This window comes from Agelaius phoeniceus, chromosome 4, assembly GCF_051311805.1.
Source record: "Agelaius phoeniceus isolate bAgePho1 chromosome 4, bAgePho1.hap1, whole genome shotgun sequence".
Taxonomy (NCBI): domain Eukaryota; kingdom Metazoa; phylum Chordata; class Aves; order Passeriformes; family Icteridae; genus Agelaius; species Agelaius phoeniceus.
In genome coordinates this window covers 38,709,444-38,734,110 of record NC_135268.1, presented here as the reverse complement: position 1 = coordinate 38,734,110, position 24,667 = coordinate 38,709,444, and the positions used below count along the sequence as shown (strand labels likewise).

Genomic DNA, 24,667 nt, shown 5'->3' with positions numbered 1-24,667 from the left:
TATTTAATACAAATTAACATGTAAAGTTTTTAATTTGAGATAAATAGTAACACCGAAGCACATATAACATTAAAAATCTGACGAATTTGTTGGATTGCTTGATCACATAAATTAAATGTATATTGGTGGTATAGGAACTATATCCTACAGGAAAGCAAATACTTTTTTTACTGGTGCAGTGGAACTTAAATTTCAGCTTTTATCACAATACCCTGAAAAATTCCTTAGAGAGTTTTTGTAGCTCAAGCTGCACTCAGCTTGCTTTCACACTGTATCTCCTAAAGCTAAAAGATTTTGTGATCATTAAGAGCAGTGGCATGTATATTGTTGGTAATTGCCCAAAAATAAGAGGAGAGATTATTCAGTCACACAAGGTCAAAATAATATCAGTGCCAACATTTTCAGCTGCAAATGTTCAGAGTCAGAACACTGAATACACAAAACAATTAGTCTATTGGGTAAGTAGTAGGCTGTACCAAAATATCTGGTTTTATTCTAGGAAATGTGACTGATAAACTTGCTCAAGGTTTTCTGAGTTTTAAAGGTCAGGTACAAAACTGACCTTAATGCAGATTTACAGCAATTTTGACTCAGGGTGTGTTAATATGCTTAGCATAATGCATGTGCTCAAAATGCATTGAAGGGGATGCTCACAGAGAGATGTGATGGCAAATAACAACAGTGCAGACAATTAACGCTGAATTAATTAATTTAATTATAGTCTAACACTCTTAATTAATCTCAATTAACAATTGAAAGTCATGTTTCTTATTTGTCCTTACCATGTTTTTGCTCAGGGGTATTTTTTGATTCAGTCTGAAAAGAATTTAACATTGATAGGAAGCATGTTATAGATCTTTCTGTACTCCTCCCACTAATGAGATCATCTTGCATTTGCAAATAAAATATGCTTTTAAACCACACCAACACATTTTTAAGCCAACATAATTACTGTCCTTTACTGACTCACAGCTCTTTAATTTCTTTAGCTTCATCTTTCTTCAATAAGCATTCCTGATTTGGTTCTATCATACCTATTCTAGGTTGTCTTTCAGTAGATTGCTTGGAAGAAGTGTTCTCTTGTACACCTTACAAACCTCAATGCTAAAGAGCTTCATCAAGCATTTTTCCTCAAATGAATCATTTAGGCTGATACCTTGAATACAAAGAAATAGATGTCTTTACTGAAAACACACTGAAAAATCTGTCCAGTATATATAGCAATGTGTTAATACTGAAGTGTGAGGAAGAAACACCTATGCTTTGACCCTCAGATGAGTGAAAGCAAGGCCTCTCAATAATGGCCACTTTACAGTTTCAGAATTTAAAAAAAAAAAAAAAAAGGTCCCTGTTTGACAATCAACTCCCTTCTATCATGGCACAGAAAAATGGATTGTTCTTGTGCAAGTTTGGGCATCAGATTATATAACATCCTTTAGTTTTTCATACACTGGCCACTGCCACTGTGATCCTGGGTTACAGAGTCACAAGTAGACAGAGATTTTACAAATTCTAGTGGGTCTGCAGCTGTCCAGTTTGTTACATGTCCAGAGTAATCCAAGCAAACCTGTTGCTGAACCTGCATTCTAAGCAGAGAGATCATATCACCCTTCTGAGATACATCTATTGCATATTATAAGGAAACTCTATAGGATGCAGCCAAAGTTTGCTTGGAAAAACACATCAGTACATATGCAAGATACAAATTAGCAAACAAATGGCATATATTTTTTTTCAAATTTAAAAAGGAATTCCTATACCCATTGATTTTCCAAGCAGAAATTGAAAGCATTTTTATGTACACTTCTGCTCTGGAACTTTTAGTTTAGGATAACTTTTTAGATGGGAATTTTTGAATTACCTAGAAATTGTGGTGGAAGATATCATATAAAACACTGGCTGGCTTTACAACAGCATAACAAAGTGAAGAGGGACAAGAAAATATGAGGCAAAGGTATCAGAGCCATGTTCCAAATGTCTCACCAAGTTGCAAGGTGTGACATGGCATTGCATTGCAACAGTGGATCAAGGGTGATGTGCTGTATTGCACATCACTAACAGGTGTTGAGGACTTGTTTTCAGAGATGCTGGTTAAGAATGAGTTCCATTTGAAGCTGTGCATAGAAACATGAGAGTTAAGGATCTGATTTGCTGATATATCCAGAAAAACTCTCTTAACTACTACCAAATGCATACAGTATCTCGTGCTTTGACTTCCTGGTCCTGGAAGAAATGCCAAATCAGGTATACAATTATCTATACCAATTTCAGGTATAAGCAAGTTCTGAAAACAAAACCCATTAGTCAGAGATTGTTTCTTAGATCAAGGGAAATGGTAGCAGTAGTAGCCTTTCTGCTTGTGCATTGGGTCACATGTTTTTTAATTCTTGTTTACATTAATGGAAACCAAATATTTTTTACCTCATTTGAAGAAAAAACTGAATCCAGACCTACAGTTGACTTACTAATGTAAGCTAGAAGTAATTGTTCTGGTTTATCTAAAATAGGTAAATATTTACCAGCACAGGTGTTATAATCAGCTCATCCAGACATACAAATGTATCCTTCTTTCTGGTGCATTTTAATAAGCATTCTTAAAGAATTTGCAAAACACTGTATAATAGAGAAAGCTGAACAGCTCAGTTTATAGGCACAAAGCTTTCCACTTCCCCATAGCACTTACTGCAATCATTAGCTACAGAAGACCTGAAGTTCTTCATCACCTGTTCTAATGCTTCCTAATGCTTCCTAAAACCAAAATGGTTTCTCTACAAACTTATCAAAGGTTCTTCCAGAATCGTTATCTTCTCATTCCAAGGGAGACAGCCTTTAGTTAATTTTTATATCCTTTTTTACCTAAAGTAATATAATCCTCTAGCAAAGCTGGGAAACAGTTCACACCTCTTATTTCCCCTTATCTATGTTTGTTTGCACTGATTCCTCTTCCTCTGACTGCTCTTTTTCACTTAAAGGGAAAACCATTACTTGTACAGCACTGCACTATGAAATCATGCGGCATTACTCCCTTCCCTCCCAGTATCTTCTTACTTACTTCCACATTATTATATTAGTCTTCCACATTATTATATTAGTCTTTTCAATCTGTTTGAAGGCAGTAATCAGATAGGCCGTTCCTAAAAATCTACATCCTGATATAGCAATTGCAGCCTTATCCAGAAAAAGGTGTGAAAATATCTAATTTGCAAGCTGAGTTCTACTCAGTCACTATTGTAGGAAATCTTAGTATCTGTGAAAATAAGATTGTGGCATCACTACATAGCTCTGTTCAAATCATATGAGGTATGCTCTTAATGAAGTTTCTTATTTTGTTATAATTGTGAAAGATTAACTCCCTTGGGCTTATGATAATGCAACATTCATGATGATTTCTAAAATCAGAACACAGATATCAGTGTACAAACATTATTAAAAATAGTTAAATCAAAGGAATAGTTCAAAAGTGATAGTTTTAAAATATCTTTAGTGTAGCTGCTTCATTATATGTATTTAAGCAATGGAAATTAAACTCATCATGATATATGTGGATTTTCTCCTTAACTCCCATTAATGCTAATAGGAGTTAAGTCCATAAATCCCCATCCATCACTGTATGACTGTAGCCTGTCTCCCTCAGTTTTGCATGAACTTGCAATTTACTAGCTCTGCTTACAGTAACAAGAGCTGCAGTAAACTTTAGAATATTTGTTGAATAAACCTGAATTAAGAAAATAAAGGATTTTCAGATTGTCACCTTTGTTCCTAATTTCTGTTCTTGAGCCTAATAAATATGCCCTGGAAAAGTTCTTAGTACTAACATTCTACATGACCTTGAAATTCTTGATTTGAATAAATTTCAAAGCATCATTTTAGCATCAGTTAAAAACTACATTCTCCCACCATGTTTTTATTCTATTCTGAACACTTGGTACTTCCTGCACTCTGGGTGTGCATATGTTGGGTGTGATTTTTTAATTACAGCAGCCAAAGTAATCACTCAACATAAAAGATCTGTATGCTCAGACTCCTATTCATCATGCCAATACTGCAAAGATGTATTGTAAACCGTGTATTTAAAAAAAAAGTTAAAACCATTTTATAATACTTTAAAATTAAACAGTAAAATTGTCCAATTCATCAAAAGTGCTTGTAAGAATCTGTATTAACATACCAGATTCTTTTTTTTCCATAGACAATACACAGCATGCTATCAATTATGGCTGTTAAAAGCTAGCAGAACAAGAAGTATTATGAGTCTGTGAATCAGACTTTAATTTTCTTTAAAAGTCAATATGATCACAGCAAGGCTGGTATGATATGCATTGTCTACTGACATGCCACTCCCTATGTCATTACTGCATTACATCAGTAGTGTTAGACCTCTTCCTCCCCCCTCCAAATCCTTTTAGAGCCTAATACCAATCTAAAAAATAAAAAAACCTCATAATCTCTCAAGTAGTTTGATTTCTTTTTGCACAAAGTAACCCTTATGACTTCAGAATCTCAGACATACTATGTGGGTCTCAGCAGCAGCAGCCATCTCCTTCAGCACAGAAATTGGGTTCTGTCTTCTCTCACTCCTAATCACTCCAATTTGACCCTTTATCTAATTAACCATCTTACCCAGGAAGTGCTACTCTGCTGTTTAGATTCATCAGACAGGTGTCTCTAGACAGAGATCTACAGATGGACTCTTTCCTCCCTCTCTCCAAATTGCAGGTAATCCCAACTCACAGGCTTCTCTGCTCCTATGCCTCTAATGCTCCAGCTTGCTGAGGCTTTGAAATTCTCAACAATTTCTTCCAGGGCTGAAAAGCACTGCAAAGCCAACAAAAATCCCTTGTCATGATTTAACCTCAACCAGCAAACAAGAACCACACAGCCTCTCTCTTATTCCTCCACCAGTGGGATCAGGGAGAGAATTAATTGCGAGGGTAAAAGTCAGAGGACTCGTGGGCTGAGATAAAGACAGTTTAATAGGGAAAGCAAAAGCTGCACACACAAGCAAAGCAAAACAAGGAATGAATTTACTGCTTCCCATGGGCAAGCAGGTGTTCAGCCATTCCCAGGAAAGCAGGGCTCCATCACACATAACAGTTACTTGGCAAGACAAACACAATCACTCCAAATATGCCCCTCCTCCTTCTTGCCCCTCTACCCATTTCTCACCCCTGATATATACTGAGCACAATGCCATATGGTCCTGTTGGGTGTAGTGCCTTGGTCAGTGGGTGTTAGCCATGCCAGCTCTGTCTCTTCCCTATTTCCCACGCATTCCCAGTCTCTTCACCAGCACAGCAGTTGGGAAAAAAAAAAAAAAAAACCAAAAACAAACAAAAAAAAAAAAAAAAAAAAAAAGAAAAAGCTTTGGCTCTGTTAAAGCATTTCTCAGCAATAACAGAAGACCTCTATATCATCAACCTTGTGCTCAGCGCATATCAAAACATAGCCCAGTAACAGCCACTGTGAAGTAAATTAACTTTACCTCAGCTCAAACAAGCTGCAGACTTCTCCAGAGTTCAGAAAGATCTCAACTTGCAAGCCTCTAGGCCTAAAATTTAATTTTGCCTAGGAGCAAATTTAGTCCTATATCATTCTTTCCCATAAATAAAAAGAAACAGGCAGCCGCCTCCTCAAGGCATTTCTCATTGGAAACCAAGGCAGTGTGAATAAATACTAACCTAAAACTTTATTACAACCATTAAGATATTGAAGGTGAATGATAAACATGTTGAGCACACATAACTGAAAAAAGTAGGTATTCATTATTTCTTGTTTACCTGTTTTTGATGATAAAACAATAATCTTTGAAAGCACTCTTGGAGAATCTGAATTTATTCCCTTGCTTTAAAAAATAACCAGTCTTTACAGTGCTTGATCTTTCAGTCACTAAGTTTCTTTTTCAGTTAATGGATTTCAAAACGTAAATGTATAGGAACATATGCAAGCTAATTTATTGGCATAACAGGATTAGTTAAAGAAGATTTCTGGTATGATTTCCATCTACAAACACTGTAAGCTACAATATGCCAGATCTCTCACAATCTTCTTTTTAGTTCCTCTATCTTCTTTTAGAAGATTTAAATTGAGTGAGGGTTTAGCTACTTAACTCCTGGTAGGATTGAAAGGATAGAATACTGAAAATTTGATGTTTCTAGTCAGCCATTATTAGGTCCCTTGTTTGCAATATATTTTTCCTTTTTTTTGTGAATGTGGCTGCTCTACAGTTTCAGAAAACTGACTGTATTAAATACATAATTTGCATGTCTTGTTAATGTCTATCATATATGCATATAAAATATATACTAAATACAAATATAACAACCGTTTTCATTGTATATATTGATATTTTGCACTGGTTAATTAATTTCCCAGCTTAGCAAAATGTAGGGAAAATATTTTAGATTTTTGCCTGTGACTACTGTTCTGGTATCACTGTGGTATTACAAATTACAGTCTCTGAGATCTTTTAAAATAAAGATTCACTTTTCAATAAGTTACCTTTACTTCTACCCCTCGGTAGAAGCTCATCATGGACCTAGTGGAAGGCCGTAAAATGTATATTTCTTCTTTCTCCCTTTCTACTCATCTAGACCCACATGTACTCATCCACAAAGTTAATTTCTGCATGAAAGGAACAGGTTAGTAAATCCATAGTGAATGGAGCTTTTGTCTGTTGAAGTTTTATTTAGTTGCCCAAGTGTATTTAGTGTGGCCTTAATAATCCCTAAGAATCCCTGAGTTATCTGGGAAGGTAGACATATCACAGGATTGCAAAATACATGCATCTCTTTTAACCAGCAGCCAAAAGGCAAAACATCTTAGGGCTTTTCAAACGCCACGAGATAATGTCTTTGGGTAGACAAATAAATTGTTCCCTTTCTCCTCGGTACTGGTACAGTACAAATACACATAAAATTTTATGTGTTGCCAGACCTCTTGGTGCATTTCATGCATATCAATGAATTTAAGGTCAACTCATATCTGATCAAGTTTGTTTAAGTTAGAAATATATTCCTTCTCATAGCCCACTTGAGCAGGTGTTTAGACTACAGGAGTTAGCAGGCCCTGCTTCTGGGCTTGACCTAGTTTAGCTTTACCTTTTATTTTACCTTATTTCCCCTATTCTAGACAATGTCATACTTGTCTACCAACACAAGGAAGGCATCAGAGAAATTTAATATGGAATTCCCAAAATTGTATTTGATCTAATTTGGTTATATTTCTCTGAGGAGATGAAACAGAGGGTGATTTCAAATGCATGTTTTCAGTAAAGAATTATAAAATTAGCCCATTCAGTCACTCATTTAAACCAGTCATATTCAAAAGGCTAACATAAAATTCATTAATAACAGAATGGAATATATAGCACCAAAAATTCATTTGAATACATGAAAAATCATAGAAAAACTTTACTTTTAACTTAGCAAGTACTTTCTGCTGTAGAGCAAAAACTTCTTCAGGGACACATCATTTGCTTGCAGAAAAAAAACAGAATCTTTTTTCAACTGAGAACATGGCAAGGACCAAATGAAGACAGAGGCTTAGTGTACGTTGTTTGTTCATGTAATTGTCATGTCCTTTACCATCTAATCACTTATCCTACTGCTTGAAAGTGCAAACATTTTAAAAGCCCCTGAGCTAAAGCTTAAAAAAGCAATTACACTGAACAAGTTTCGAAATGTGATTTTAGTGTAATGCATTAGGACTTGGGAACACACAGCTTCCATTAAATATGGGAGCAGTATATTGAATCTTTAATTAATAAATATTCTAGAACATGCAGTAGGAGCTATGACAAACATTATTATACAATATGTCAGTACTATAATTAATCTTTTTAAGAATAAACACCCTAGATATTAACTAGCTTTGACTTCTGATGATTATATGTGAGCACAGAAACTGAAATCTAGTATTGCTACTGATAATAAACTCAACAAAATAATTCAATGTTAAAATAAACCAAACCCATCCATTTGCAATGTTTTATCCTTAAAAGGTATGGAAAGTGAGTAGATATTGTAACACACTGTTGAATTCAACTGATTTTTGAATGTCTTGTAAAAAAGACAAGGGAGTAAGTAAGGCAAAAATCAAGGAGCTCTCTCAGAAACTACTGACTGTATTCTTTGTTTAGCTGTGGATTGAATGATAAAGTCTGATAGCTCTGTGCTAACAAGCATCCTGTAAATGACCCAATACTTTATCTAAGGCAAAGACAGAACTGTAGTAGTTGCAGTAGGTTCTCATCCTCCACATTTGTAGTGGTGGCAAATGAGGTATAACTTACTCCAGAAGAAAATAAAGCAAAGAGTGTTCATCTGTGCCAGCCAGAATGCTAACAGAAGCCATATCACTTCAGAATCCAACGGTATGAAAGCAGGTGGCACACCTAGGGAGAGCACTAGGTGCAGAAGTTGTGTGTAAGTGTATTTGCTGAACTCTAAATTTTAAGTTTATAAGGAAGTCTGAGAGGTCTGATATTGCAGGTAGCAATGTTGAAGTACTAGTTTTAGCCAGCTCTTTGCCAAGTGACTTCTAGTTCTATTGACTTCAATATGAATGTTGATTAATAGCTATTGGAGTCAAACTCTGAAAGGAATTAGGTAAAATTGAAATAAAGTTTTAACCAAACCATTCACAGGACACCCATTAGGATATCTACTAGCTCTTAAATGGATAAGAAACAAACAAAACCAAACTAAAACCCCAAAAATTAATTTACCAAAAAGAACCCAAAACCCTAGAAATATTAAAGACATTAATACACACCTTAAAATCTACTGCTCAGAGCAGCTGTTCATTTAAGTCCATCAACAGTCTTTTCTGAATAGCTCAAATAATTTTTAAATCTTCCTGAGATCAGAGGCAAGTTAGTTGTCACCTAAACCTCCCATCCATCTGAGCCATCCTACTTAATGGAGGGAGCAGGAGCGCCCACAATTTGCAATATAGACTAGGATTAGAGCTTTTTCCTGGAACTGAGCAGACCTTATTGCTCATCCTCAGCCTTCAAGGGCTGAAATCTAGACATCCTAATCACCCACAGTGTGTTTAGCCAACTAACTTCCTTCAACTAACTCCTGTCTGGCAGGACCAGACAGGAAAATTTTCCATCTGTTTGCATGTGGAACTGAATCTTCTTCCTTATACAGAAGAATCACAGGAAGATTAGAAACAAAAATTGCAAGAAGAAGTAATTTTCCTAAGGCACATCCATGTAGACATTGCTGTCCGAGGGAGGAATCATGTGGTTCTAGAAAATTCAGTTACTTTGTACTAAAGAAGTTGTACAGTACTGCAGTTGCTCTCAGCCTCTCTATGGGTTCTTTAATTCCAGAATCTGAACAAGAAGGACATCCTTAGTTTTACCCACTGCAAAAATCAGTTTTGGAAAGAGAGATCCCACCTATGGATGCATCCAGCAGATCACCAAGAAAAATTCTCTTTGCTATAGACAAACACTTCATCATAATTAACGGTGTATCTGCATTGCTTCTTGTAATGAATGCCCTACAGCTCTTCAGTACAGAAAAGCATGTTCTCAGGGATGTTTGGCAAGAGTCAAATATTGGTACTTGGACACAGATTTAATGTGTCAATTAAAGCTACGTACTAAGCAATTGATTTAAATCACATTTAATTTCTCTTTAGCTGCTATGGTAAATCTTTGACAGATTAATGAGTTACAGTTAATGGTGGAGCTTGAAGATTGTTGCAGTTGGTTTTCACTCATTAATTGAAATGCCAAACAGCTTAGATATATGCACTATCCTTACTGCAGTTCAGCCCTGGAATCATAGAATGTTAAGGGATTGGAATGGACCTTAAAGACCATGGGAAGGTACACCCCCCACTAGACCAGGCTGCTGAAAGCCTTTTCCAGCCTGCCCTTGATTGCTGCCAGGATTGCAGCATCCAGAACCTCCCTGTTCCAGTGTTGTTCTGCAGGCTGAACAGCTCCAACTTTCTTACCATGTCTTTGTAGCAGAGGTTTTCCTGTCCTCTTACCAACTTTGTGGCTCTCCTCTGGACTTGCTCAAGCAGTTCCCTTCTTATGCTGGGAACACGGGAACTTTAAATAGTACTCCAGTAATAGTGCAAAGATGTAATAAAAATAAATAATCCCCTTATTTACTATAATAAATAAGATCAATGAAAATATCACCAGTGTTTGTTAGCATAAGAAAATAGATGAACCACTTCGGTTCAGTCTAAATTTATTGAAAGTTAAGGAAGGATATTCTTGTCTTTAGATTTAAAATGTTTTCTCCCTCTCCTTTGATATAGTAACAGAAAGCAACCAAGTAGTAAATAAAGTCATAACACAAGTCCTTTGCATTATCAGTTTAAAGAAAGCCAACTTTTCATGTCTACTCTCACAGAACTGACTGCCCTGTCCAGTCCTGTATCAACCTTCCCTGCACTTTCTTTTACATATCCTTTTGAACAGATAAGGCTGCACCATAAGTAATCCCAGTAATGATGGAACTCCAACAATTAGGCATGAGGAAATACAAGGCAATCCTTCAGAATACAAAAACTATATTTGCATTTCTCAAACGTGAGTGTGAATTTCACAGTTCTTCTCCTACTTTGATTTTGCAATGGCATTGGCAACCTGCATGGAAAATGATGACAATTTGAGTGGTTAACTTCAATTTAAAATATTTGAGTTTCTGTACTAGAAATGTTTTGTCAAAGGCATATTGAAATTGTTAGCTGAAAAACGTTTGGTCCAGTCTGAAATTTTCAGCTATGTAAAGGAAAACAAGAAAATTCCATCTATTTGGACAAAGTAATTGATTACCCAATATGCAGCCACAGTACTTAAAAAGAGTGAATAAATTTAAAGTGGAAAGATGTTATTACCACAAATAAGGCCATCCTGTCTAATTATACCAATCAAGGCAGCAATAAAAAGCATGTCAAATTGCATGTTTTTCAGACACTAAGACAGTTATTTTGGAAAATCTCAGAAGTAAAAATTAAAATTATCAATGTTTTCTTCTACAGCAGTGAAAATGAGCTTTCATTACAAGTGTCATAGTTAACTCACGAAGAAAAAATTTTCTACAAGAACAATATTTGTTATAGTGTCTTATGTTTACTCTTAACAGTGTTCTTCCAAAAATCTGTAAGAACTTTCTCATATTAAAATTTTACAGTGAGTTATAACAAGTGAAAGAAGAATCCTCTGACTACATTATACAAAAGACGAGTCTAGATTTCACTTAGCAGTATATATTAGGCAAAATTATTATATTTGGAATAGCAACAGAGAGAGTTCTGTAATTTATGCATGAAATTCTGAGGACTTGGCTCAAATAACAGCATACAAAACTTATGAGAACAGGTGATAGTCAATGTTCAAATGAGGGGCATATTTTGGAATCTCTCAGATCTGGAAGGATTTCACATGAAGTGCATATGAAAAATGCTTTAAAGAAATAGTGAGAATTAAGAAATTAATATCTTGAAGATTTGTGGAAAAATCTCAAAAAAGCTACAGTCTGTATGTTGTGGTGATACAGCTCTATCTGTATAAGTATAATGAGGTAGAAATCAAAATATCCTGTAAGTGTTTCAGATTTTACTGTGTGCTGGAAATTACTAATCAAAATGTTAATACCAAGGTCCATAGTGGCCTGAGCCTTGGCATGGACAGCAAAGAGCAATTACCTGATCTCCAATTTTTATTTTATTGAGCCTTATGAAGCAGGTGAACAGTATGCTGACCCTCTAAGAAGGTTCACCTTGTGCTAAGGTTTTGAAGCATGGTGAAACAAGTGCAGACCCACATCTCACTCTCGTTCTGTAGAACCAGGGTACAGCAGCTGTTCAGACAATGGCAGCCTTGAGGTTACAGATGAGGCTGTGGAAGTCACCACAACTGAAATAATGATTTCTCCCTCCCCTCAAGGGACTGTTCTGTCACAGTTATTTGAATTAGGAGTCAGGCAAATACCACATGAGAACACTGAGCCTCTTGTAGGATAACAAATCAATTCAGGCAGTTTGATTCTGGTGTCTGTGTTTGCATCAAACAACCCTACTTGTTTAAAGTAGTTAGGCCTTGTGCTCATAATGTGTAATTATCAACTGAGATGATGAATACTTGTCCTTCATAAAATAGCAGTCAAATAGCAGCCTCTTTCCTTTGATAGATTAGGATATGTTTTTTAAGTGAAACATGAGTGCCAATGGCAGTGTTTTCAAGGGAGATATCAATGAAAAATATCTCCAATTGCTTCAGTGAGAAGTTTAACCAGGACTTTTTTCATCTTAAAAGCTGGAAAAAATTTAAACCAATAAACTTTACTCATACTGACATACAGAATAACTTGACATAATTTTGAAAGGATTACATCATTTGTCATTCTCCATTATCCTTTTTCATTTGGCCTTCATGCTATGCCTTTTTCACATGTTCTGTCAGTGAGAAGACCTTTACTCTAAAAATGATCCGGTCCATAAAGTCTTGATATTCTGCTAAGAAAAGTAAAGTAATTGACATACCTCACGTTATATAATTTAAAATATAAAGCTTGGGTTGGGCAGAAATACAAAGTCCTGAGAGCTGCAGCATTCCCACCCCAGTGCCCCAGGTTTAGACCTGTTTCCTTCAGTGCAAGGATTGGAAAGTGCTGGGAAAGGCAGTGGAGCCCTCATTGCTCCCACGTCCTTCTTCCTCCTGTCCTTTTGATTTTATACAGCAATCTGGAATGGACTCTGTTACTACATGATATTTGGGATGTCATGCAAAGAAATAAGGATATTTCAGGGGGTTTATTCCCTCTTGTTAGAAGACACCAAAAATATAGTTCTGTGAGCACTGAGGCACAAGCTTCTCTAAGAATTTTGTCTTACTTTGGAAACACACAGAAAATACATCTGTACATCTGTAAAGTACAAATCCCTGGCTCTGGTTTTACCGCATCACGGTACTAATTATAAAAAATACCAACAGGTTCTCATAAGAACTTTTTATGACTTTTGAGGCTGTCCCTACCCATGATGAAAATGTCTTTCAGTCCTTTCCTGAAAGGGGTTGGGGTGTGTTTGTGAGTGTGTTTTTAACAAATTAATTAACAGTTTATTTCTTTAAATAAAGCAGTTGATTAACAATTCCAATGCATTTAATGTTGCATGCTTCCATTTGGTCAGAGAGCCTTTTTCCTCTGCTGGAAAGAGTAATCTGAATTAATTTCATTTTGCAGGTGTAGTTTTCTACTTACCTTCTTTGTGCTAAAAATTGTTAAAGTTATGTTAACATAAAATTCTTTACTGGGGCTTTCTCTATATGATTTGCAAATATTGGCAAGTATTGGCAATACTTGGTAAGCATGTTTTTAGCATATTTGGCTACCCTTACTTACTCAGTCAAGCTGAGTAATTAAATTGACCAGAACAGCAGGATACTGAAGATATGAAAAACAGTTTCTCATGAATAAATGTTGCATATTGAGGTTCCTGTTGTGCTTTATTATGTCTGTTGGCATGATTCTTCCCACTACATGGCTGCATGGTCCAAGTTTCCTAAGAGAAATATCAATAAAATGCTGCATTTTTAACCAACAATTTCTACACCAACAGGGTTTTAACTAGTTAGTCTAACCTATAAAAACTAGTATCCATAGGTTTTGGCTAAATTTTATTCCTCAATCCTGTACACTTTATTTCCCATTCTGTCTAAAAAAGCTTTCTTGTTAAAATTAATTTTTATAATCTTTTTTAACCATAAAAAAGTGATTTATTTTTACTTCTGTTATATTTAGAATTGTCATGTAAGGGCTGCCATCCAGTTGCCATTTTCTCCCTGCAGCTAACCTATCTTTTTCTCTATTTTATTTTGATCTTTTTCATTAATGCAGTTCAAATAATGAGGAAAATCTTATTATGACCAATAAAAGTATAGTTCCTATGCCCTTATGTTCAGTCTCAGTTCTAAATGAAATGTAATGAGAAGCTCTTCTTCACCTTTATTTAAAACCAAGTATTTTCAGAGTGGTAAAGTTGTAAGAAAGTAGAGCCATAAATATATTTCTGACAGAATGTGTGCGCAAAATGACTTCCAGAAGTTTGAAGCACTCACTCATCTTTTCTATAGAAGTCCTCTTCATTAAGACAGGACTTTCTGAAGAAATTCAGGTGACTACACCAGTAGCTAATCTAATTTATTATAAAGATTTATAAGGTCTCTACTCTATTTGAAGAGAGGAGGAACATGTGCCCTCCTCAGACTGCTGTGTGAGCTGGCAAGCTACTGCTCACACAATGTTCCATAGGGAACTGAGGCACAGAAAGCCTATGTGATGGGTCTAAAACAAGGATTAGAGAGAGAGGAAAAAAAAAATAGTTTAACTTCCTTTACAGGGGGGCAGATTCTCACTGGCAGAGAGAGAGGGAGTTGTGAATACTCCTGCCAGGTTTTGAGCAGAAAAAGGTAACACCAAAAAACTCTTTTTATGCTTCTTATTTCAAATTCAAGACAAATTTGTGATAGAGTAGGTAGATAGATAAGGTAGAGTTATATGGAATTATATGAACTGTACATGGAGGTTGGATTTCCTTATCTTAGGATTTTTTTCGATTGCCCTGAAATGCATCTTTATTCTTATCCATTGTGTCCCCACTAACATAAATAGGTATCATTCTGGCATTCAGCTAAGTAATTCTTTTGTCATCCACAGATGGACAGGGGATTACATGGCTAAGAAATGAAATAAAAGCTAAATCCCTATGCTTGTTAAAGCTTTGCTTGATTTCTCTTTTTTCAGGATTACCGAGTGAACATCTTTCTCCGTCAGAATTGGAATGATCCACGCCTCGCATACAGTGAATATCCAGATGACTCTTTAGATTTAGATCCATCCATGCTGGATTCCATTTGGAAACCTGATTTGTTCTTTGCTAATGAAAAAGGTGCCAACTTTCATGAAGTTACAACAGATAATAAGTTGTTGCGGATTTTCAAGAATGGAAATGTACTTTATTCCATCAGGTGAGTCTCTCATTTAATGGGTTTTTTTTCAGATAGAAGCTCAAAAGTATAATTAGGATTTTCTAAAACATATATTCAGTTGCTAGTCATGCAGAACTATTATTAGTGAGTTTTGAATGCAGAATTTTGTCAGCATTCACTGTTTATATTAAAATAGAAAATTATCACTCATGCACATAGCAAAAGCAACAAGAAAAATTTCTTTCCCATTTTAAAGTACAGGTACTGAGCCTAGAGGAACTAGGACACTGCACAGAACAAACAATCCTGTAGTATTATAATCTGAGTTGGCCTATGTATGAGTTTCACAGTCTGTGGCCTCCAATGACAATCCAATTTTACTTCTTTTCCCCCCTTCTGGATATTGTATTTGCCCTTCAACGTGAAATACATGGCCTGTTTGAGGAAGTATGACATTTAAAGAACAGTCATTTACTCATCTCTGAAGACGGAGAGAAAGCTGGAAAGTAATTTTTTGAAAAGGTTTTAAGAAGCTGAAAGCACTAATCATAAGTATTGACAAAATCTAATTATCCCACTTCTATTCCCTCCACTTTCATTTTAATACAGACATCAGTAGGCATTTTACCGTTGTCATCAAAATCCCAATCTAATGAGAAACACATTAGATATAAGTATGCTAATGCCCCACTAGATTTGGTATTGAAGCAGTGACTCACTTGTGCAAAATGTTACTCTTTTCAAAATAAATATACTATTGTTCATTCAGTGTTTTGCTTTGCATGCTTTTATGACACTGAATTAATGTGTAATTAGACTCTTTGAAGAGACATCGGGAATCTGTAAACACTTTGTATTCTGGAGAAAAAGAAAACTTTATGAATTGCATTAATTGTGTCAATGGCAGGGATCTCCTTCCTCCTTCCCTCCTTCCAGTGCCATTAGGCAGCACTTCTCAAAGCTTACACAAGGAGAAAAGGTTGGGTTAAAATTCTTATGAGGATTTCATATCCAACAGGTTGGTCTGCCATTCTGGGAACATAATCAATCCTCAGTGTCACAACGTGTATTCTGTCACTAGAAACAGATTCAAAGTAGATTGAAAGGATTCCTTCACTGGATTCAAGCAGAAATAGATCTAAATCAATTATCTGCAGACTGTCTGAGTCACCCCAAGAGGCACTGGCCGTTGTTCCACTCTAATCAAATAACTCCCTATCTTGCCCTGTTCTTTCTGAATACACACAGCACACAGTATAAACGCCGCCACTCAGCTGAAACAAGTTTGGATTGCAACTTCAATACAATTCAGAGCAACTTCATGGCCACATGAAATGGGGTGGAAAACCATTTTTGGGAATGTGGGAATAGTATCATATTAAATTATAAAGGAAAACATCAACTGTGCTGAAAGCAGACACCAGATAGTTCCTCTGTTTCTTATGAAGCCAGAAATTTCATGTTGCCTTGATTTGATTAAGACCTATTACAGTTTCTAAAACATTTAAAATCATATCCTTGACATCTAGTTTAGTTATGTGCATTTGAGTGAGTTAACCTTCTGATAAGGGGAGATATGCTAATCTCTATTGTGCTGATATTAAAAGGAAAAAAAAAAAAAAAGAAGTTTCTAAATTTGCTTCTTTCTTTCATTCCCTAATTTCTCCTCATCTCTAATTGCATTGGGACAATACAGACAAAAAATAATGGAAGGTAACAGTTCCCAGCTCAATGAATACTTAATATAAAATGCTAAAATATTTACTGAAGCACAAATTAAAGTCCAGGTGCCTCTGAAATGACTTGCCGTGTTACCTACTAGCCAGAATTTGCCTTTGGAACTATTTTTAACAGCATGGGAATAGGGGATGGGTCTGACTTCCCTCTTCAGACTCTCCCCATGCAGCTCAATCACTGTTTGGCTAAACAGAAATTATAGAAACAATGAATCAAGAAGGTTTGGTCACCAACAAAAAATTAGGTAAAAGAAATATACAGCCATACTTGCCAGCTACTGCCCACTTCCCTTTCGCCCCAGTGCCAAAAACATCAATGGATACATAGGCATAGCCAGAGAGGGAAAACTTGTGCCTTTATCTCTTATAAATTCTTCTTTCTGATTCCTCAGAGAACTTTTACTCAAAAGATAAATTATTGTAAAAAATTTATAAATTATTACAATAAATAATAAAAATATTTAACCTAAATAAATTTATACATTTATTATAAATATTATAATAAATAATAAAACAAATTTTTAACCTAAAATTTAAAAATACCTCTTTGCCTATAATATGCAAAGAATTTCACAGGAAGTATTAGGACTAACATTGATGCACAGCTACAGTTCAAAATTGCAGCCATATTTTTGTTCACCATCAATATCATCAAATGTTTCTTTAAGCCTTTGTGTTGACATTTTAAGCACTTTATTTTAGGACAGCAACACATAAAACTACTTTTCCACCATGACTGCTGGCATATGTTATGAAATTCTTGCAAATTTGGGTAAGTTTTATGCCAAGGGTTTGAAATACTGGAACTGTGCAATAATTCTGCTGTAGCGCAAAAAGGCAAACTGCTGCTGCATTCCTTTAGACTTCTCATTAAGTTAGGCAACCCTACTGAAAAATTTAGTTTTCTGGAAGTCTGTAAATTTATTTTCCATGCTGTCATACTAGGCTGAGTTAGATGGATTCAGCTAATAGAGACCTTTTTTGAGAGCTTTGTACTGAAACATGTATTCTATTTCTAATTTCTTCCATTGTATTCATGCACTCTTCCCACACAGTTCTATGGCTTTTTTGGGGGGTATATTTTTAATGGTTTTTTTGTGTCCTTTCAGATTGACTTTAATACTTTCCTGTCCGATGGATCTCAAAAATTTTCCAATGGATGTGCAAACATGTATAATGCAGCTGGAAAGCTGTAAGTTTGCGTAATGTATTATCCTATACATACTTTTGCAGAGATTACAACAGCTATTCAGGAGGTAGGAAAACCCCTTGTAGTGGTACAAGAACAAATTTTCAAAATGAATCTTCTATTTTATCAATAGAATATGTGAAGTATAAGTGACTTTGAGGAAGAGGTTCTGTCATACCTATTTGAATTGAAAATAGAGAGTTTTGTGTAAATCTGAAGTTACCATTAAACTCAGTGACAGTTTATGCAAAAATTTCTGCACATAGGGTTTCACCATAAGTCTTTCTGTGTTCACACATGCAGGAGGTAAATAATAAGGAGAGCATAAAAGAAACATAAGAATAACTTAAAGAAGTGATGGATGGGGCTTTATGTGAAATGAAATTATTATATTCTAGCATATAATATATTTTAGTTATCATCTACCTTGATATCTTGTTACTTAAAAGAGGATGAAAAGTGTAAAGCAGCTATGCCATTTCAAGGCACAAACACACTCACAAAAGGAGAAATCAACTATTCTGTCTGATGCATGATATTCTCATTTTCCTTGTGATATGAAGTATTTGGGAATTGCTGTTTCCCTTAAATTGAGAAGACTTTGAAAGAGAGCTGTAGCAGAAAAACCCTCCTAATGATGCAAAGAACAAAAACAAAATAAAGTAAAGCATTCTTTGAAAGCTTCCAGCAATCTGAAGTTAGTGAAAATAAATGACAGGAGTAAGAAAAATTAAGAAGTAGTCATCTAAAATATCTAGATTTACAGTTTTAGGGCCAATAAGTAAAATATTTCAAAAATAAAAGAATTATGCTTATAGAATGAACATAGTGGATTATTTTAAATATATCATAGATCAGAAACAAAACAAACATAATTTTATTAACATTTTTTGAAGTTTTTTTCTTTTACTGGAACAAAGCAGCACCTAGGGAAAGGGGAGGTAATTATCAGTCAGTATGTCAGAACTGTTTGTTGTATGGTGTGCTATTTATAGACTATTGCAGGGTGAGTACAAAAGCCAGGTCTATCGTTTACTACAATGGACAGATGGTAACATTATGAAGCAGCCTTTCAATATGAGGGCTACAGCTGAATCTGACAGCAGAAATTTTCTTGACTAAAATGGAGAGATAATTATTTGCTGCAAATGTCAAGGAATTTAGGACAATATTATATATCCAGGATTTGAGCAAAACTCCACAGCCAACCTGAGCAGACAATCCTACTGATAACCTGTATAATTAATGTGACTAAACAAAAGGTTAACAGAAGGCAGTTGCATCAGAGTACATGCAGATGGCGGGTATACTCACTAAATACGATTATGCTTCAAAGAGGAAGTATCATAGTGTTTGACTGAGCAAGCAAAATGTATCATTAAAAATGCTTTGAAAAGTTTTGAAGCTTTTGCTTTAACAGCTTCATAAACTCAGCTGCATTTTTCCTCTCAGCTATTGTGAGGACAGGTCACACAACAACTGAGCATTCTTGAACAAGCAGGCATCTGGTTTGCTTTAGAGAAACCTTGCAGGAGCCCACAGTTCCCACAAACTACACCACAGGGAACCAGCATTTGTTAGTTGAATGGTGCTGTGGATGTTCTACTGTATTTTCCAGCAGAACATTTTTCACTGAAGTCTTGTTTTTAATCATTGAGTTCAGTGGGAGTAAATTCCCAGCTGCACATTCATATGGTAAAGAGAGGTTCTCACAAAAGAAGAGCTGAAGAAAATACAGATGAGTGCTTCAAATTCTTTATTCACAAAGAAAGATCAAATTTGATTTCATAAGGAAGTTGCAAGTAATAAAGCTTTTCCCATATTGCCTTGTCTAATTCTATTTTACCTGTAAATTCAGACATCAAAAAACAGACTATGGGAAAAAATGATGGCCTGAGGAAGAAAATTTTGCAGCGTGTGGGAGCTCTGGATATGCTTACATGTCTGATAGCAGAATAACCAGTTAGGTTTGCAAGACCAAGGCTGCAGTTCCCTGAGATTATTTCGGGACAGATTCAAAGCAATTATGTACAGTGACCTAAGTTCCAAGATCCTAGACCTTTGAGAGCAGGAATTCACCTGCCCATAGCCAGTTTCTCAGTACAGGAAGGACAGGAAAGGAAATAAACAACTTAGAAGTGTTACAAAAAATATCTACATTCCAGGAAGAAGAGTAACCAGGTTAAAAAAAAAAAAAAAAAAAAAAAAAAAAAAAGTAGTTTCTATGAGAGTGAACTCTGATCAATTTCCAAAACTTAGGAAAGGATGAGCAGAAACACTCAAATTCCAGACTCTCTGGCTAAGAAAAGACATCTAGTTCTATTTAAAATTATAGAAGAAAAAAGGAGGATGGTGCATTTGGCATTTTCCCAGGCTTCACATCAAATCTCAAAGAAGTGACATAACCCTGAGAGCCTGATTCCATCCAAGCATCTCTAATTTCTAGGCCACAGTGTCATACTCTGCTCTGGCTGTCTGCCTTGCATTTTTTTGTGCACAGTGAGACAATGTAAACAGGGGGATAAAAGCAGTAACCCTAGTGGTTAATGCCTTGTCTGGGGAAGTGGAAGACATTTGGGTTCAAAACAGAAAACACAGTCCTCTCATGTCCTGAGTGAATGATCTGACCACCAGGCTATGTTATAAGAAACCAAAGTGTTTGCAGGAGCAAAGCAGCAGTAGCTGTGCTTCCAGATGTTTCTTTTTGAAGTGCTGATCACTGCTGTTTTTTCCAAGTTGTGTAGGACATTGTACGTTATGAATTTACAAGGCCCATTTGTCTCACAGTTTCTGTAAACTGTGTCTGATCTTGCAAGACTTGCTTCAGGATGTGTCACTAAGAAAATTGGAATCAATCACTCACCTTTTTTCACTCAGGTTACCACTGGGTTGCAAAGACTGACAATTATAACAGACAGGTTATGGGTTTTGTTTCTCCTTTAAGTAGTAATTTCTTTTAGTACTAGATACTTTCCTTCAGTATTGATACTGTTTCTCCATCATAGAAAAGTCTGAGAGAAAAAATCCTGTATAGCTTTTATTCCCAAATGATATCTTTATTTTTATCTGGCTCATGTAACGTTTTCTCCAAGGTCAGTCTGAGCAGCTGGATTTGCCCCTGGTACAAGTACTTCATTAGATCATGAAGTGTCTGAAAAATATTTCAGTAGAAATGTCTTCTGTTTTTAAAGGATTTATTTTACCAAATGATTTCTCAGCAGCTAGAATAGCTGCTTTTTTTATCTTAGAAAGGGAACAAATGAAAATGCACATATGAAATAATCCCTTCTACAATTCTATGCCTTACACCAGGACAGCCTATAGGCATGTGGGATAATTTTAGTTTTATTCTGCTTGAATAAGATATAAAGAAATGTCAACTAGATATGTACTTATTTCTGTGGCCTGTCTCTCCACAAAGAAATGTTTTTCTTTCGTATGCTAGAGCTTGTTGTCTTTCTTTTTTAAGTCTCTCTTTTACCTCACAGCATTCCTTTACTCATAAATTACAATTATAACTTTATGTGACATTTAATATCCCCGAATTTTCAAAGAATATTGAAAAGACTAAGTTACAAAGAAAAAATACTATGAAAAGCAGCATAGGTAAGGTATAAAACACTTTCTTACCTCATAATTTTAATTTGATGTTGATTTTTAAATTAAACAGTGGCCCTTTTTTTCCCCCTTCTGATTTATGGAGGCTTTTTAGTCTTTCTATGCAATCATGCTCCTGTCTTCTAGATTGTTAAAGAAAATTCCCTGTACTACATGATTATTTGCACAATTTCTTTACCCTCAGTATCTAATTTGGAGATTGTACAAGTGGAAAGATGGGTATGCAGGCTGCAGCAGTATAAGTTAATGCATTACAGGAAAGTGCAATGTGCACATTTTTCCTTTTCCCACAACAGCACAAAGACAACACAGGAAAGATAAAATAACTGGAGCATATTTCTCATCTTCCAGGGAATTCTCAGGTCTCTACCTGAACGACAGAAATTATGGACACACTAGGCCAATGCCTGTCTGCGCCAGAAGGTGTAGAATCATACTGCTTCTCTCCTTTCCATTCCAGCAGCACAAAAATTATCAGCTGCTGAGGCTATGGTTTTTATTCTGCAAATGGGTGACTCAAACCATTGTGTCTATCTGAAGAGAGACATGACACACAGCTACAAAGATCAGCATACTTGTTGTCGTCAGCTCCTGACCAATGCAGGATAAAAGGGCAGTAGGAACTGCACAACTGCTGCTGACATACAGAAACTAGAATAAAAGTGATAGCTGAACACCTATAGGCTTCAGCAAGAATAGTAGGTTTGAGAGATGTGCTAGAGTGCTGAGCTGAAATGTTATCCAAAATTCAGGCTAAGAAGAATAACCCTATATCTCCCCAGAGAGAGATTCCTCCAGAATGACTTAGAGGGCAGTGCAAGGGGCAGACACTTTTCAAAGCAGCTCAGAAGCACATTGAATAAAATCCTGCCTTCTTGGAGCTCCAACAAGAATTTAGCCTTGAAATGAATCACAGCTCATTTCTGAAGCTAATATATTTAGTGCATAATGTAGAAGAATTTGTTCTAACCTCAAGCCAAAGGCAGATTCCCTAGCTCTGTCATATCTTCCCCCTGCTATGTTGCTGGGAATTTAGGACACAATTCAAATGTCTGTCATGCTCTTAAGAGCAGTAATGTGCAGGCAGCCTGTCCTGGAGGCAAACTGATGGGATGCCCAACAGAAGAGTAGTGGAATAACCCTAGTCAACATGACTGTAGTTCTTGCTTCAATTGGAGACCTAAAGAACTGACGGGTTTGGACCTGTACCTTATTAAAAATTAAAGAAATGAGAATGGAATTTAGATAAATCACTGGGATTTAAAAAAAAATGTAGTTGAACTAAACTATTTTGCAAAAAAACCAGATACTCTGCTCAGTTCTTTCACATGCTGAACATGTGTCTGTTTATTGAACATGGGGAAAAGAGCTGGGTTTTAATACACCTGTAGGTATTTAAAAATGACACAAGAGAAGCACAGCCTTCCTGTAATGAAAAAGAATGAGTAGAAAAATTTACTGGATATATTAATATTCAGGTGGATCAGAAGTTAGCTCATGGCTTGGAAAGGTGTGCTAAAGGAGCACAGACAAAGCAAATAAAACTGTGTCAGCAGATATGATAAAGGAATTATGTTGGAATTGCCGTGACAATGACAGTTCAAAGGTGAAGAGTCTCTAAAGGTACAGGGGAGCTGCTTGCCTTGAATAACAGGTTTCTGTAATGGTGTAGTCCTTGGAGTCCTTGGAAGCAGGAGAAGAGATTTAACAATTTAACACTTCAACAATTCTTCAAAACAAACTTGTTGGTTGTTCACTCTTTTGTCTATGAGATAATGGGCTTTTAATGCCTACCACTGATACTGAATTAGCTAAAATAAAATCTTCCAACTTTTAGCATGCAACTGATATAAACATCTTGGTTCCAATAAATTCTATAGAGTAATGTGGACTGATGTGGGCTAAATGGCACTCTATGTATTTAAGGCAGGCTTTATTCCTATACTTTCAAAATTGAATGAATGAAAGGTTGATATTTGTTATTAATGGTAGTGCAAAAAAATACAAAGATACAGTCTAATTCTTTCTTTCAGGAATCTCATATGAGTGTTGAAAACAACTTGTCAACACTGTTTCTGAAAAGATAATTTTTTCTGGGAAAGATGAGTCAGACCAAGAGAAATTTTGGGTTTTCTTTCAAGACACTGTAGATGCCCTTGATACTTAGAAATATTTCAGTAGGATCACATCATTTTTTCCTGAAATTTTTCTGGAACCTGTAATTGAAAATGCTGAAAATTTTCACTCTAGCTAAACAATTTTCTGTGCTGTCTAAAGCCCAAAGTTACTATGTCTGTCTTGTCAACCATCTGCCAGTTTTTTTATAGATTACATCAACTAAATAAAATACCACTTAAATTCAATTTTATTTGATGTCCAGTTATTCAAAATCTTTCAACAACTGTTCCAGACACAAGTCCTGAGAACTAATTTTCATCAATACCCTGTCTCTTCCACCTTCTCCCTTTGTTAGTGTGACAGAATTTTACTTGCATTTTGTCACACTCATCACCAGCTCGGTTTCAGAAAACATAATTTTCTAAAATAATATTTCTGCAGACCAAATCCAAGTTTCCCAATTGTTTCAGGCCTTCTTCCTTTCTAGTAAATTATAAATGTTCCCTAGTTTGTCATATTCTTCTGAGGCAGAGCTCTTAGTCTGCTATTATATGCTTCATTAGCTAATTACCTGGAATGACTTCAGGCTCCAGAAAATTACTTGTCTCTTTAAGAGAACTGTGCACAAAGGCTACAGTGCCAGGCATTCATACAGTTCTGGAGTTTTCCTGAGAAATACTCCCCCTGGAAACGTTCTCCTCCTGGGATGATGTCTTTTTCAAATAATTACCAACAATTTACTGCCTGCTTTTGCATTTTAAATGTGCAAGACCTCAGAATTTGGGTTAATAGAGTGTTAATGTAACCTAACCAGCCCTATAACTCCTGAGCACTGCTGTTCAAACATAACAAGGTTGTTTTTTCTATCCTTTCTTTGTAGTTCCATGAGGATACCATTTAGATTTTGTATAATTAGTAATACCTTTATAGAATCAAGTAAGAGTGAGTACTACACAGTAGCCAGACAAAATGAAATACATTGCTAACTGTTCTCCTCTTCAGCCACAAAAGCTGGTGTTTGTCCTTTAAAACACAATTTAA

At 35.7% G+C, this 24,667-nt stretch overlaps 1 protein-coding gene across 3 annotated transcripts in view; it reads left to right on the top strand.

Moving 5' to 3' along the window:
• GLRA3 (glycine receptor alpha 3) overlaps window positions 1–24,667 on the top strand; it is an 86,362-nt gene that overhangs the window by 30,240 nt on the left and 31,455 nt on the right. For all 3 annotated transcript variants that reach the window (XM_054633113.2, XM_054633112.2, XM_077177338.1), the window contains 2 exons: window positions 14,781–15,004; window positions 17,811–17,893. In XM_054633113.2, the coding sequence (XP_054489088.2) occupies window positions 14,781–15,004; window positions 17,811–17,893 (307 nt within the window). The remainder of the gene's footprint in view (window positions 1–14,780; window positions 15,005–17,810; window positions 17,894–24,667) is intronic.